At 41.7% G+C, this 16,654-nt stretch overlaps 1 protein-coding gene across 2 annotated transcripts in view; it reads left to right on the forward strand.

Moving 5' to 3' along the window:
• Positions 1–211: 211 nt before the first annotated feature.
• Positions 212–16,654, forward strand: part of ELAVL4 (ELAV like RNA binding protein 4) — a gene marked incomplete at both ends in the record, with an annotated part of 63,034 nt that continues 46,591 nt past the window's right edge. For both annotated transcript variants that reach the window (XM_082484534.1, XM_082484535.1), the window contains one exon: positions 212–328. In XM_082484534.1, the coding sequence (XP_082340660.1) occupies positions 212–328 (117 nt within the window). The remainder of the gene's footprint in view (positions 329–16,654) is intronic.

Consider the following 16,654-nt stretch of genomic DNA (forward strand, 5'->3'; position numbering starts at 1 on the left):
TCATTCTTCAATTTATTATTTTTTTTTTCCTTTTGATGCTTTTGGAGAATTGGGTTGTCTTTTATTTGCGGTTTCAATCGGCTGCTGTTGCCTAGGACATTATGCCACGTAAGGCTTCTAAACTGCACAGAGTAGGTAGTTATTAACGCTGAATTGGCTTCTGGTATAGTCCATCTGGGCTCTGTATGAGAGAGCTTGCTAGCGGCTACTGATGCTAAGATACCCGCAACCTTTGGGATGTATGCGTGGTGGAGAGGGGCTCAGTGATATGAGATCACTTCTTTTAAGGGAAACTGTCATTAATGAGTCAAGAAACTGCTCATTTATGGTAAGGAGAGGGAGGGAAAGGGGGGGGGGTTGGGGAGCAACCCTGTGATTTCATTTTTTTGATACTGGATTAGCTGTTTAAGACAAGTTTTCTTTTTGTGGGGATGGAAGATTGCATTAAAAAATGTGCTTTGCTCAGGGGCTGGCTGGCTGATGCTGGAGAGAGGCTGTTACTGAGAATCTGATGCTTTACAAATGTGTCACAACCGTGGTGCGGTGGTCAGTCCCTTACCCCGACAGATAAATGGTACTGTTGGAAACACGAGAATAAGGTTGACTTTTTCAACAATAGGATTCTGCCTTTGTCTTTACGGAGAGAGGCCTCTGAGGACGTTTGAGCGTTTGTTTTAGCGTTCCTCGGAAAGGCTGCGTGTGTGGGGTGCTTTTGGGGAAAGTGGTCAGTGTGCAGAGTACCTGCATTTATAGATGGATAAGAGCTAATTGTTTTTCCTTAGAGGAGCGGCGTGCAATTATTGTTTCGGAAAAAATGGCTGAATCTTTTGATATGCGTAGCGAGTTTATAGTAACAAAGTAGGCTGAAGTTGTAAAGACTTAAAAATAATTTCTGGATGCCTTCTTCGGTGTCGTTAACCCCTGAAGAGACCTTAAGTAAAAATTTGCATTACAAATCTAACTTTAATATTCGGTGTATATTTGCACAAGAATGTATGGTAATATACTAGCTCGGTAGCATTTTGATGCTTGTGTGTTCAGTCTAATAGGTCACTTAAATATTTGAGTTAGGAAATCTATCTTAGGAGCTAGTTTAATCTTGACTAGTTTTAACCAAGCTACAAACATGCTCGGAAAGATGCATGGTGAGAGAAATCCTCTGCAGCCTTTTACATTGTTCATATTTTAATTGAATTCGGTGCTCATTCCACAGATGGATTCCGTGATGTCTTTAAATGTGATTTTTCTCCTTGCTTGGTCTGTTTGTGGCTAGATTTTATAAGCTTACTATATTTTGTATGTTTTATTGGTGTGTTTAGTCTGTGTGTGTGTGCTTGAGTGTGTCTGTGGTTTAAAGAAATTGAAAATGTACAGAATGTCAGTTTAGAGCTTAGCAGTTCAGAAGGCATATTTACACTTTAAAAAAAAAAATAAAACTTCTAGAACAATGATTTATCTGACTATGTATTTTTGAAATGGTTTTGGTGGTTTGTAGCCAGATTTTCTTTCTCCAAGACAGAGCTAAGTGAGCTTATAGCATGGCCCATCCTATCTGTCTCTGGTTTTAGCTCTTACGTTTTAAAAACGCTTGCAATGATACCGAGTTTCTAAAAAACCTATCTGGCTGTTGAAATGAAAGTGTGAATGGTAAAATTAAATTATTCCTATGTATGGAAATAGAGTAATACTTGGTTGCTTTAGTTGAGATGAACGTAAATTCAAGGTTAGTTGCGGTGACGGGGTGCCATGCCTTCTTACGTTGGCCGAAACGTGCTTTAGGAAAATAAGTCCCAAGTAAGAGAAAGAAATGATTGCTTCCCAACTTGTGACAAATTTTAATAAACTTGCTGTGGTCGGCAGAGGGTAAAATACTGCTGTTTGGAGGTGAAGTCTTGTTAGTTTGTTGGTGGCAGTGAGCGCGGGATTAATGTGTGCATTGTTAAGTTAAGCATGTTCCTCTCTAAGGCTGGGGGGAGGGGGGAAATTTCTTTTAAATGCCCAAAGTTTGCTGTTTTATTTCCTGTAGAGCTGAAGAATAATGAAGCGAGGTGGTGAAATAATTCTGAAATACTACTGTCGTTTGGGGGGAGCGCTCTGATAAATAGGTGTCTGCTGTGCCTTAGCGTCAAGTAGCAACAATATCAAATCCACTTCTAAGAAAAAAAAAAAAAGGTATTTTAAAAAAAAAAAAAAAACTCACAGGGCCGAAGGAAGGAAAGGTGGGTTGATTATTAAAATCGGTAGTACCTGAAAATAAATGCAGCTTTAAATGCACGTCGAAGTGCTTTTGTTGTGCCTTTAAGCCTAGAGGCAGATCATTAAATATGCATTTCTCCGGAAAGCAACTGTCGAAAAAGATAAGGTAGTTAAAATACGCCGGACCTGGGAGCCGGGCGCGCAGGAGGTAAGAAGATGTAGGCACTGAAGCATGGCCGAGGTATGACATCGCTGCGGCCGAGGGCTCCTGCGCCGGTGGGGTGGGAAGAGGTAAAAAAAAAAAATTAAAAAAAGAAACAAATAAAAATGGAAAATAAAATAAAAAAGAGGGATGCGTGTTGTTTCTTCAACCGGCCCTTAATTACTAGACACAAGCAGCAGTTCAGAAATCTGGTCTCTGTTGTTGTAGAGGTCACCAAATCATTAACATTGTCAATCTGGCAGCGGCTAATTTCAATAGCACCTGATGTCGCAACGCCCCCCCCCCCCCCCCCCCCCCCCCCCTTTCCTTCCCGCCCGCCTCCCCCCACACACCCCCACACCCCCCTTTCCGCGCGGCGGCGGCGGCCAATCAGCGCCCGGCGCCGGCTGACAGATGGTGCCATAAATGGCTGCGGAGGGGAGAGGCCGCCCGCCAGTGCCAGCAGGGCCGCGCGCCGCTCCGCGCTGCCTCGCGCTGCTCCGCTTCCCCTCCGCTCCGCTCCGCCCGCCGCGGCCGCACCGCGCACCGCCGCACCCCAGCCGGCACTAAAAGACAGGAGAAAACCCTTCCCCTCCCCCCCCCAAAAAAAAAGAAAATATATATTATTTATTATTATTAATTATTCTCGCTGCACAAACGTCTAGCAGTGTGCTTTGTGGATCTTTTTTTTTTAAAAAAAAAAAAAAATAAAAACTCCCTGAAACCTTTAGCAAAAATCTGTAGAAGAGTTGAAGCCTTTCAAGACCCAATATTTGCCATTAAGAATGGTTATGGTAGGTATTAGTAGATTTAAAATCTGATCGTAGCGGGTTTATATAGAGGTAGATGTAGATGCTAACATACAGATTTTCCCCGGTTCTGCATCATTCTGAGTCTGTGTTTTTTTCACATGAATTTAGTTTTCTGCTACTGATTTGTTTGTACATGATCTCTCCCTTTCCTCCCCCCCCTCCTCTCTCCCCCTCTCTCTCTGCTCTCTCTTTCATATTTAATGTGTGCGTATCCTTTAATAAAGGATGTACTTTGTCATTTTAAGGTAATTGCGATTTCTCTCAGAATAAAGAAAAAAGCTCGCTTCTAATGCGAGGCTGGTATGTGGCTAACAGAAATGCAAAAGGAAGAAGAGGCTTTTTTCTTTTTTAAGTGGCGGAGGGTGTGGGGGGGGAGTTAATTTCCACATTGACATTTTGGAGGTACAAATGCAGAGCAAAATCCTGGGGGGGGGGGGGGGAGTGGTGGTGATGGAAAAAAAAAAAAAAAGCCTGGAGATTGGTAATTTTCTTTTGGTGGACTGCGCAATAGGTATGGTAATTTTAAAAGAGGGTGATTTATATGAGCTTCAGTAAATGCTGCATATTGTATTTCAAAGAGTTTCCTGTCATGACCTCATAAAAAGAGGAGGAGGCTTGTATGTGTTGCAGCGCCTAGTATATGTCGATTTTGTTGCATCGTTGGGCAGCCGCGCTGTAAGAAGGAATGTCAGCTTTTACATAACGCTCTTTTTGCTTTTGACTCTGTGAGGGGCTGTAAGGGTCCATCTTTGTGATCACAGATGGAGTGGAATGGCTTGAAAATGGTAAGTGAACGGGGGAGAGCCTGCTCGTGGGGTTTTGTCTCGCTTCTCGCGTGCCTCGCGAATTTCTTTTGTTCGGGGCGGCGGATCGTGAGTCATAAAATAAAATTAGAGCCTTGTTTATTTTTTTTGTGGGGGGGATATGTCTGCCTATGTGTGTGTATATATCTATATATCTATTTAATGTGTCTAACTGTGATGGCACTTGACGGCGTTTCCATTGAACGTTGCATTTCAGTGGGGCGAGGATGGTCTCTGCTGACAGTCACGGTGTCGTTGTACCGTACCGCGTGTGCCTGGCGGAGCAGGCAGCCCATGATGCCTTTTAATCTCCGCTTCTATTACACCAGCCTTAAATACAAACCTAATAATCGCCTCTAGAATTCAGGTATTGCGTTTCCAATGGAGCCGGTGCCGTAGCGGGATGGATGGGATGGATGGATGGTGGGGTGGATGGAAGGGTGTGTTTTTTGTGTCGGGGTGGGGGCTGGGGTGGTGGTGGTGGTGGTGGGGGAGCCGTGTTGTTTTGTGCTTTTTTAAATGCCGGGAGAAGTCAAAGCCATTTATGCGAAAAAATAGTATTTCTATTTTTAGACGATATTCTCCTGGCAGAGCCGCGCTCATCTCGTCCCCTCTTTTGTGCTTTCCTTACAGATTGTGCAAAATGGCATGATCAAATACAACTGCCGGGGACTTTGGGGCGACCCGGGGTGGGGGCTGGGACCCAACCCGCACAATACCCATCCCTCCTGCCAGCCCCACGGGATGCTGGGGAGGGGGTGTCCCCATCCATCCATCCATCCGTTCCCCCCCCCCCCTTCCCCCTTAATTTAACGTTTTGCAGACTTTTGCTGCGGATATTTATTATAACCGGGGAAACAAAGCGACGGTCTTTTCCCATTCTTACAGGATTGTCTTTGTCTGGCTGCTTGTTTTGATGGGTGTAAAACAAATAAGATTAGACTGAGCAGCCGAACTGAAAGCGATAGCTGGGAGGAAAAGCCAATGAAAGGTTGCCGGGGAAACGAGCATAGGGGAAGCTGAGTGGGGGAGCAGGTGGCAATCATGTGGGAATACTGCAAACAGTGTAAAAAAAAAAAAAAAAAAAAAATCTAAAAAAAAAAAAGAAAAAAGGAAAAAACCCCAAACCAGGGGCTACCTCGATTATCTCTGCTGTTCTTTGTGGCAGTCACAACTTTAATTATTCTTTATAAATAGGTGTTAATTACATTTCTGGCTCAGGCTTACAGTGATTTCTAGAAATCTGGTTTTAAGCATCTGTTCTTTCTCCTCTGCAAAAGAAGGGTTATCTTTCTCTTTTTTTTTTTTTGCCTTTCCCCCTCCCTGCTGTGAAATTGTACGTGCAAAAAATTGCAAGGAATCCTGTGAGGCAGTATAAAAAAAAATGTAAATTATATTGAATGAAGTTGACAGAGGTATAATAGTGAACTCCCACAGCTGATAGCTTCTGCAAATCATTTCTTAGAATTTTCCAGCAAATGTCCCTATGAGAACAGTAGGTAGAATGAATTTACCCTAAGCAGTGATTTTGTGTTAAGTGATATTGGTATTTTTACAAAATCAGATGGTTATATGGCAGAATAATCAGTTCAGGGGAGTTCACCATATCCTAGGGTTTATGTGCTGAGCGGAATTTATGGGAATAATGAGATTATATTCTCCTCTTCGTCTCCAGCCCCACCTTTAGCCACAGTCTGTTGCATATCTGCTGGAGCAATATCCACTTCCAATGTCGGGCTCCTTGTGGCAACTTTACTTTTTAAACTGTGGCTGAATATTTTGCCAATTGTGACGGTCTCTCACTGTAGTGGCAAACAATAATGGGAAACAGCAGAAGTGCATCTTTAAACAAGGCTATTGGTGCTAGAAGCGCTAAAAAAGCGTAGTAGACTAGTAAGTGATAGACAGTAGTGTAAAAGATAGAAAAATGTGGTTGCCCAGAAAATGCTCATCTACCACACATCAGGAGGCACAAGAGAAGCAAAGCAAGAATACAGAACACGCCTTCCTTTCTGTCTTCAGATTTTCAGATATTTCTACTTTCTTCTTTTCTCTGGTGCAGGATTACTTTGCATGCAAGTTCTGGCAGGAATGATCGTGCTTAGTTTAAATAGGAATAAAAAGAAATTAAATCCCCCTTTTAATTTGCTTTGTTTTAAGTATTGCTTCTGCTGCAGCTCTTTTCTGTGAAGAAGTAATTGAATGGCCCTCTGAAAACTGCACTGCTTTACAATGGGGGCAGGGGGGATCCTTGAAGGGTGTGTGTGTGTGTGTAAAATTCTGTATTTTACAGTCTGTGCATGTGCAGAGAGATGTATTCTGACATGCATTGTAGTTGTACGTGAGAGTAAAATAATTTTTCCTCTGTCCAAAACAGAGATACTGTGTTCTAAATCCGTTAACTTAGTCATGACAATAAATAAGGGTGCCTTTTATTATACACAGCTGCATTGTTTGTTTTAAGAGCCATCAGCTAGTAGTTACATTTTCATTTTCTGTTCAATTTGGTGTTTCTACAAAGATTTTAAAATAATGTAATCCTTGTTTTATGGCGCACGTGTTCCTCCCCCGATCTTCCTCTTTTCTTTGTTTTAAGCTTATATTAATGAATACAGCCTGCATGTACATAGTGACATTTTCTTTTTGCGTATAAAAGATTGCATTGTAGATCCTCATGTAGAAAAATAGCTATTAAGTTAGCGAAATTTAATTTGGGCTGCTACGGATAATAAAGATCAAAATGTTAAAACCTCTTTCTGCTCAAACAAAAAGGTGGAGAGAAAGTGGTTGTCCTTAGATAGACATGACAGTTTTTTGTTTTGTTTTGTTTTTTTTTTAAATTGTTGTCTTGGTGAACTACTAGTGAGAAAGGATGAAATTTTATAATTGGATATTGATGCAAGGTGAATACCAGCCATCAGCTTAAAATCCTATCCCTGTGTACTCTACTCATCAAGTTCCCACGTTAGATGCAGGGATGCCTCTCCACTGGTGATGGGCTTGGTTGCCTCCTTTGCTTTCTTCCTCTCTATTAATTTTACCTTTTTGAGCTCTCTCAAAGTGAGCCCGAGCTGTTGTGACAAAGGATGGTTACAATGAGCTCGAAGGGGTATACTTAAAAATCCCGTTTGAATGGGTTTGGAATAGTCTTCATCATCTTTATTTGGTCCTGTTAAATATTGTGACTCTATTGAGAGAAAATCCAGTTGCGTTGATCTTGCATATATTTAATGTATTAATTTTTTTTGAAATAACATCTTCTAGGTTACAGTGAATTTTTTTTTTCTTCAACCTTCCTACTTGGTATGCTGGGAGTGTACTAATTAAATGCAGGTTATTTTCTGTGTAATTGTCGTACTGTTGGTACATAACCTAGAGCCGCTCCACACCCCGAGGATTTTTCAAAAGAAAATAAAGTGCGATTGTGTCCCATGTTCTGGCAGGGGGGTTTGCTGTTTTCCTTGGGAACTTGCACTTCCGAAATAATTTCAGCAAACACCCCAGGCAAGAAATGGGCAGTGGCAGAGAATATTATAGCAAGAGGGAGAGAGATGCAGATAACTTGACAAATCCACTTGTCTGTTTTGGCAATCTGTGTCCACTAGACAACTCATTTACATGCCTGGACACATTAAAATGTACATTTGTTTGTCTGTGGGACAGCTGACTGGATACACTCCGATGCACTGGCAAATACTGCAATGCAGTATTTTTTTCAATGTCATTGGGGTTTTTTGGGGGAGAAGTGGGCGCAAACAGTCGTTTTGCAAGCGAGACGATGTTAAAAAGCATGGTACCTCTGGAAAGGATAGCCCAGATTTTGCAAAATTTGCTAATCTGCGATGGAAAGTCACCCCTCCCCCATTGCCCTCCTCTCCCTCTCTTGCTCTTTCCCCCTTTCTTTCCCAGTAGGATGGAGCGAGAGATGGGTATGCATGTATTTTCCTGTGCGTGTTCATGCGTGTGTATCTTCCCTTCTCATTTGAATGGACTTTAAGGAAAATGCTGGGATTTGTATGAGAAGGGAAAGGGCGTTCGTGTAATGCCATACTTCCCAATTGTTGGTGTAAATGCCCAGTTACCAGCCGCGTAGGACTTCCCAGTAACTTTAAAAGCAAGGTACATTTCTCAGTTTCGAAATAATTTTGCAAAGAGTGGGGTAGCATTTCAGTTCAAGTACAATAGATTTAATCCTGAAAAAAAATCGGCATTTAATGGGGGGGACCTGTACCTCGCTTTAGCTGTTGCGTTTGCATATGTTTAACCATTTGAGAGAACGTAAAGTGATGATGTTGGAGAAACATATTCAATGACTGTTTGCTTGCTTGCTTTTTTTTCCCCTCAAATGATCAATCTTTGCTCTCTAAAATACTGGAATATTTTAGGTGCAGGGGGCTTTTGTAGGTCACTAGCTTTACAGCAAGAAGAAGAAAGGAGGGAGAAAAGGTCTCAATGTGTCAGAGGCAGTAATTGTCTAAAATTAGCCATCTAGAAAAGGCAGGAAAGGCTTGGAGGAAAGAGAAGGAGGCACAAGTATGTGAAACGGCACTGTGCTAGTCGGGGAGATAATGAGTGATAAATTTGAACTGGTGCAGTGGTGTGATGCCCATTAATTTCTCAGAACCTTGACTTTGTAGGTTTGTTACTTACTTTGTTGTTCACACCTCTAATTATAACCAGTTTTGGATGATAGCTTGGGGCACTGAAGATGAGACCTTTTGTTTGTTGTTTACTTAAATAAGTATTCAGACGGAGTTTGCAATAGCGTTGGAACATCAGTGTTAGAAACTAAATGCTTTCAGACGAGATTATAATAAGAATGCCGTTAATTTTTTGCAGCCACCTAGCATTGTCCGATTTGTAGCATTTATGTTGCTTGCATAAATTCATTAAGAACTAGCTCAATAAAACCAGTGTTGGGTTAATCTTTATCTTCTGTAACAATAATGCATGTTTTCCCTAGCCGTTCTGGAGCTCCTAATGCATGTTGCTTCTTTAGGGCCCCCAAAAGTAGGGAGGAAGTTGAGAGTCTGTCTTACCTATTGTTCTAGCCTGGGTTGTGTCTTAGGTGAGGACTTTCACCTCGATGAAGAAGAAAATCTGTAAAAGTGAGGAAATGCTGTGAACCAGTTCGGAATGCTTAATTAAACGGGACAGAAAGGCGGGGTATTAAGAGAAAAATTAATTAAAAAAACGGATGGCTAAACCTTTGTATGTCCTTTTGGGAAATGGTTTAGTTGCACAGTAAAATGCGAAGGCTGGCTTTGACAATGTTTAGAGTCATGATGTATATAAAATTCTGTAGTACGCCTTTGTTGCTAAGGCACACAATTGCGTCAGTGATGCTGTTGTGATGGGAAATTATATGTCCTTGAATTCTAAAAAAAAGTATAATTTATTCTTTTAATATTACACTTTTTTATTGGTATAAAAGTGCTTATACATTATGGTTGGTATTTTTGCTAGTCTGGAGCCATGTGCCAGTATTTTTTTTTTATTTTTTTTTTTTTCAGAATTGGGTTGGCAGTATATTTGGCTTTTGAGCATCCTGAAGTCTTGGAGGTAGAGGTGATATGATAATGCATGTTTGTTTCAAAACAGACGTAAATGCCTATGGGAGGTGGTTCTGTCATTCGCAGTGCTTCAAGAAGGTTCCATGCGTAGTGCGTCTCTGTCCACGTAAGTGATTTTCGGTGTTGGCAGAGGGCAGTGATGCCACTGGAGCCTTTCCAGTAGTGTAAGTCCTTCAGATCCAGCCACTCCGCTGCGTTCACCGAGCCGTGCAAGAAAACCAAAGAGCTCCCTCTGGTTTTCACTTCCTCAGGGACGTTTGATGAGAACGTCCCATCTGACCCTCCATGTAGAGACCAAAAGATTGCTTCTGGAGCAGGTAACCGCACTGCCCTTGGGCCCTCTCTGTTGGCCTGTAGTTGCATGCACGCTCGTTTGGAGTAGCTGATGGTTTGCTTGTTTTTTGTTTTTTTTTTTTTTCCTGAGCATTGCAAAGTACTTACTGCCAGGTTGAGTACTGTTGGAGAGCTTTTGTAGGGACATGAGGGATGAAGGAAGCTTGTCCTTCTTACTTTTCCTCTCTTTATCAGTCGCTCATTACTGCATACTGGAGAACTAGCCAAGACAGCAATACTCGCAATTTATAATTTAAGGTAGATCTGACTCCTCTTGTAACGCTATGTCTAATTGCTCAGCGAGGATGTGGAATTCGTGGAACCGGCTCTGTCCCCTTGTCTCTCCTGCTGCAGGTCAGGACAGTTGCCAGGAGTCCACGCTTCTCATTGCTATTGAAAGCAAAACTGATATTTGTGACTTTGAGAATAGTTATTGCTAGACTACACTTCCGCAGGAGATTTTTGCACTGGGGATTTTTTTAATATGTGGGTTAATTTAAACTCTATGTCCGATCTGCTTAAAGTGTGTGGAAGTCAACCTGTTCATAGCAGTTCTGGTTTGAGAGAGTCATAGTAACCACGTGGGCAAAATACTGATGGGCCTTCTGCTGAGGTGGATGGTAATCTGGGGAGGAGGCTGTGCATTTTCTCAGTCCTCCTAAGCTGACATGGAGACTCCCATAACCGTCAGCAGTTTGATGTTAGATAATATAAAATTCACAAATCAATGGCATGAAACAGCCTGTGTTTAAGTCACTACTCTGTTGTGAAGTGTTAATGCATTCTGCATTTGGGAGCAGACGTATTTGGGGGTTGTGGTTTGTTTTTTTTTTTACTTGATTGAAGGGTTTATAAATGTGACTATTAATTGTGGTACTTCTATTTATCTTCTGCTGGTCATCCCTGATCTCTGACTGTTTGTTCTATGATGTGCAGAGCTTGTGGGCAAAGGCTTGTCCTGTTGTTTTTGTAGAGCAGAAGGCACAGTCATGACACCGTAGAAGTAATAATGCATGTAAACAAATGCTCCTTAAATAAAAATAATTCTAATACTGTTCCCTGTATATCTTTGTTCCAAAGGAAGTTACTGGCAGTAGATGAGTAGGGGGAAGTTGATTTTTAGCAGAAAGCGTGAATGCTGGAAATTCTTCCTAGTATGTGTGTGCCAGCTATACTGTGGCAGTGTTGCTGTCGATTCCCTTCCTGTGAGAGCAGCTGTTCAGGGAATTAATCTCTTTGCTTGATGCTGAGGGTCCTGAAAAATTCAGTGCGCAACTACGGTGGTGGCTGTGGCCATTTTTAGCGTGACCGTTGATGGGAACTAACTCCACGATCCAGCGCAGTAGCATATTGTTCTTTAGACTAACTGGGCCAGGACAAAATTACCATTTTCTGTATTTCCTGTGCTCTGTGAGAGATTCCAGAGTGCACTTCAGAATTTGACATTGTGTTTGATAATTTATAGAGCACAGTTTATATTTAACTGTAGACACACTAATCCAAGGAAAGAGTAGTATATTTTTAGAACCCTTTTCTTATTGTCTGTGCTTGTCATTACCCAACTCCTGAAAGAAGTGCTCACTAAATGTTGATGCTCACTGGGGTAGAAATTGTTGCGTTTAATTTCCACCGTTAGTCTTTGCAAAAATGAACGTTGTTTTGTGTGCTGTTCTTCTGGTTATCGAGAAGCTTTGCAGCCATATGTAGCCATTGCGGACGCTGCAGGAGCCATGTTCTCCTCCAGCATTTCAACACCAGGCTGGAATGGGACACCTGGATGGAATGCCCCACTGGTCAGGGATGCTTAGGTGATGTATTGCTTTTAGTAATGACACAATGTCACTTCTGTCATCTTGAGTCCTTCTCCTTTGAGGTGACACACACGGATGGAGTGGATCCAGCTCTTAAGTTTTAAAAAGTCCGCTTATGACTGCTGAGGGTGGTCAGGTAAAGGTAGCAAATAGAAAGGGCGGTCACTTGATTATTTTGACTCTGTTAATACTCAAGTAAGCTCTTCTTACGTGTTTAGGCTGTTAGGACATTTCTGCCTAGAAGTCTCTAACGTTGCCGTTTTTCCAGTTGCCCGTTGACGTCTAATCAAAGCATCACCTCTGGGTGTTGCGGGGGGACAGCAGGGGTGGCCTGGGTCCCAACCTGCCACAAGCCCCTGTGCCCGAGCAGGGGCCACTGTCGGCAGGGCTCCCGCTGGCTGCTGTGGCACAATTGTGGTTTAACACAAGACTACGTTATCCATGAGGTCTGCTCATTTTTAAGAGGAGTTTTGAAGGATTTTTAGTTCCTGGGTGTTCAGGGGGTGTGTGTTTATTTGAATATGATTTTGGTGAGTTTGAATAAGATTTTATTTTGAAATTTTAGGAGGCACCTTTAGTAATTGGAATAAGGAGGGTGTTTGATTTGGCCTGTGGCGTGTTTCCCATCCTCAGTACAGAGATTAATAGAGTTTATGTCCGGGATACATTATTAGGATCTGTTAGCCCGATCTGTGACAGATACATGCATATGTACGTGATATTTTGTCCTTTATTGATGAGTGATGTATTATTAATCTGTGGTAATGGGTCTTTGAGCTTAGCATAGATGCTTTTATGCATGAGGTCATTTGAATTGAGGTATTACTGAGCTATTTATCCCGTACAGTGCATTAAAACTTATTCTCATTTTAGCCATTGTGTAGGTACTCCTTTTGTAGGGGCAGCTGTTTGCCCTGATGGTCTCACAACCAGAAGGTAACTCCTGATCACTTTTCCACCAGAATTTTCTAAAGTCTTCAACTTCTATTACCTGTTCATGACCTATAAGATGGTGATGGCTGTATTACTTCAGAGCAGTTCTTGCTTCTGTAGCAGACCTGTGGTAGACAAAGCTAGAATGAATACCTACATTGCATGAAAAGATTATTTCCATAAGCGATATTAGTGTGGTACAGGGCTGTAGGTTTACAGGTGAATTGTAGAAAAGCTGTAAATTTCTTTTTTTTTTTTTTTTTTTTTTTTTACTAATCCAGTTCAGATTTAAGAGAAACGTTGCTGTTACTTTGCAGTAAGCTAACATTTCTAATGATGGAGATGGAAACTATGATGTTCAGCTAGGTCCTATTTTTGGGGTCTCTCTTAGACCTGCAAGCAGCAGTATCCATAGAGATGTTGTTTCCAGCAGTCAAGATGTACACATGTTGATTAGTGTTTCCTAATTGCATTTACCAGTGTGTCTTCATTAAGGTCCTCTGAGGACAAAGCCTTAAAATATCTTGGTTGTGGCCTTGGTTTTGCTAGGCCATCCATTCCTGCCTAATACAAGCCTATCTTTGCATAAAAAAATGCACAGGCAACATTTTCAGAAGAACTTAAGGATTTGGTGCTGAAATCCCATTGCAGTGAACATTAATGAATCTTAAATCGCTTAAGGGCTCCTGAAAATTGTAGCTTTCGTTTCTACAATTTCAGTAGAAGTAACAGTGGTGGGGGGTTGGATGTTCTTGGGCTTCATGGAGAGCCTGCTCGGTCCTTGCTTTGCTTTGCCTTTTGATAAGTAGATGTTTTTAGGTTTCAGTATGGCTTGTAGTACAGCTTTCACTGTCTCAGCTCTCGGGTTGCAAATGATTCTAGATTATTTTCTTAAAGGGAAAAACGTAAAGTGGAATTGTGACAGGTCTACAGCAGCTGAAGACTTGCAGCTGTCTCCTTCTTACATGAACATGTACGTACCTGTGGGAATCTGTGTGTCAGTACACAGTGCAACATACGTACTCCCGAGTCAGTCATACAATTCAGTTATAGATTTGTAATATATAACTCAGTAATACAGCCAGTAAACTAAACAAGTAGGTAGTGAGTAGGAAACAAAACTCGGAGCTAAAAATAAAATTTAGAAAGTAACCAAAAATACAAAAAGACTCTCAAACTCCTTTGCTTTTCATTTCAGCATATTTTTAGGCTGTATGTCCTTTAGTCTGTGGATCTGTCTTAGATGTTGGTCTCTACCATATTCTTGTATTAGTAGTATTATTATCTAGTATCCAGGCCTTTGAGAAGCCCTCTCCAATCTTTCAGGATTTGCCTCATAGACTTAATGTTTTTGGTGTGTTTCTTTTTTTATCACCCTGCTAGCACAGATTTTAAATATGGCTTTTGTTAGTCACAGCCTCTTTTTCAAGAGGTACAGGCAGTCACTGGGAGACCTCTTGCCTTTGTGGTATCTGCCTAATAAAATGCAATCCATGGAGAAAAAGAAGATGTTTTCATCAAATTTTGGCTTGGAGCATCAGTCAGAGAAAGATGTCATCTTATTGTTGAGGTTGTTTTTTTTTCTGACTCCTCCTGTCTTTGTATGCATCTCGAAAGAACAAGAGTAGATCCAGATGAAAAGCCAGGAGAGAATAAGGAGCAATCCAGAATGATGAAATAAATAAAATAAAGCCCTTGTAAAATTTTAGGTACAGAGTTGCCTGGTACAAATTTGGCAGAAGTAGAAGAGTGATTGAAGAAGAAATAGATGTTCCTTCAGAAGGCAGAGCCTGACCATGTTGCCTTTGTTCAGGTTTAAAAATGGTACAGAGCTTTGAGTGGAGATGGCTGGTGACCCCTGGGGACACGGGCGGGCAGGAGCCACTGATGGCCATGTCCCAGCACAGAAGTAGGACACCCCCCTCCCACTGGCCTTTGTTACAGTTGGTGGCATGTGGGACACAAGGGCCTGTAAGGGGTTTTAAACTGAGCTAATTGTGTAACCCATCTAATAGACTGGGGATGCATCTGTTTTTTCCTCTCTGGGTGTTTCTGATGATGGCTTTCTCCACAGCCATGTTCCAAAGTGGTGTCTGAATGCCCTGAGATCAAGGCTGTATTCTCCCATATCTTCATGTGTAAATTATGATTAATGGCAGAAATGGTTACGAGCAAATTCTGGTGAAACCAGTCTGACTGAAGAAGGGATAGCTGGCTGGCTTTCTAGAAGTAAGTTTGTCTTAGGGAACCTAGAGGATGACCCTGATAATGGGGGCAAGTAGGAAACTTCTGTGACAGTCACCTATTATACTAATTTTCTCCACTTACTGTTTTAATAATGCTGTTGAGCATACTTGCTGTAGACTTTCATAAGACGTTTGGAGAACACTGAAGAGTAGAGCCAAGCACCTCTGAGGTTTCAAACTTGCATGGTTTCTCCATAGTCATCACAAGAAGTGAAGAAGCTGGAAATGGTGATTTTAAATGAAGCCCAGTAGAAATTCATAAAGAACCTCAAATACCATGAGTTGAGGTAGTACATAGATAGAGCTATAACTGTGTTCTGCTTCTGGAAGAGTGGCTTTGTCCTTACAAATGTGCAGTGCAGCACTTCTATCGTGCTTCCCAGAAATTGCTTTGCATGGAGTGCTTGAGATCGTATTTACTCCCCACACACATCTACTCCCCAGTCCTCTGGGCTTTGGGGAGTGCTGCGCTCTATGTATGCTAATTGTACTTCTCCAATTTCTCATACCCTTCCTGCAGGTACTCTGGGAATGAGACCATATAAAGTATGTGATACATTGCCTTTGTTCCTGTCTTGTGTGTCGTTATTGTGGAGGATGGTTTCCTCTACTGATACCTTAGTAGGTATTGGTGTTGAAATGGTTGACTTCGTGTCTCCTTTTTTTCCCCCCACTCATTCCCTTTGGTCCTTGAAATCAAAGGCAATACTGTAGAGTCCATACTTCATGGCAACAGAAGATAAGTTTATCTGAAACTCTCAAAAGAAAAAAAAAATGCCATTTGGAGCATCATAATACTACTTTGCTTTTTGAAAAAGTTGTTAGGAGTGGTGACCTTATCACTGGGCCAGGGCTGAGGATAGGGTGGTGTGTTAGGGACCTGTCCCAGCTTACTGTATAACTTCAGCAGTTTGGCTGGATACTTTCCTCTGGTTTGATTTTTCCCTTCTGCAAAACTTGGCATAAAAGTAACAGGTTTTGCCTTTCTGTTTGTTGTCGCTGTGTTGGTCCAGCGGCAGTCCCAGCCCTTACTGCCCATGTGTACAGTATCTAGCACAACCCGGTGCTGGTATCGGTTAGGTGTCGTTCAGGCACTGCTGTGATAACAAGTAGTACTGCCAATAAACTTTGCATTCATTTCACTGCAGATTGGGGATAGAATACTTTGTTACAGCATATTCATGCGAAAGCCCGTAATGGACTTAGATCAGGATAAATTTAGCTATTAAAGAAAACAATTTTGTCCTTTACACTTGAACTGAAGCTTGCCTCTTAAAACGAGTGCATTTGTGGTCTTCTCCATTTGGATCACTTGTGTGCTCTGTGCAATTATTGTGGCACCCGTAAATGGGAACTTGCTGAAAATGTTTGAATGCCGTTTCAACCTGAGCGCAGCGCACTCTGAAACCAAGATTTTGTGAGAAGACTGTATCCCTGCTGCGAGAGCCGGAGACTGCTAATTTTCAGGGCTGAGACTTTCAGCTACATCTATATTTAAAATATTAAATATGACTTACTCGAAGGAAGGTGGAGATGGAGCGTGTAGAAGTGTGTATGAGTGGGGAGCACGTCAAAATATGGAGGGTTAGATAATGATTTGTTTCTGGGATATTGGATTTGCCTCCAGGCAGATCTACTCAAAAGTTTCATTTTCCTCCTTTATTTCATGTTCATGATGTATTTATTAGGTAAATAATAGCAAAGTCTAGTTGTGCAGTACATAGGCTTTAATAAAAACGTAATTG

This window comes from Vanellus vanellus (genome assembly GCF_965231255.1).
Source record: "Vanellus vanellus genome assembly, chromosome: 5".
NCBI classification, from domain to species: domain Eukaryota; kingdom Metazoa; phylum Chordata; class Aves; order Charadriiformes; family Charadriidae; genus Vanellus; species Vanellus vanellus.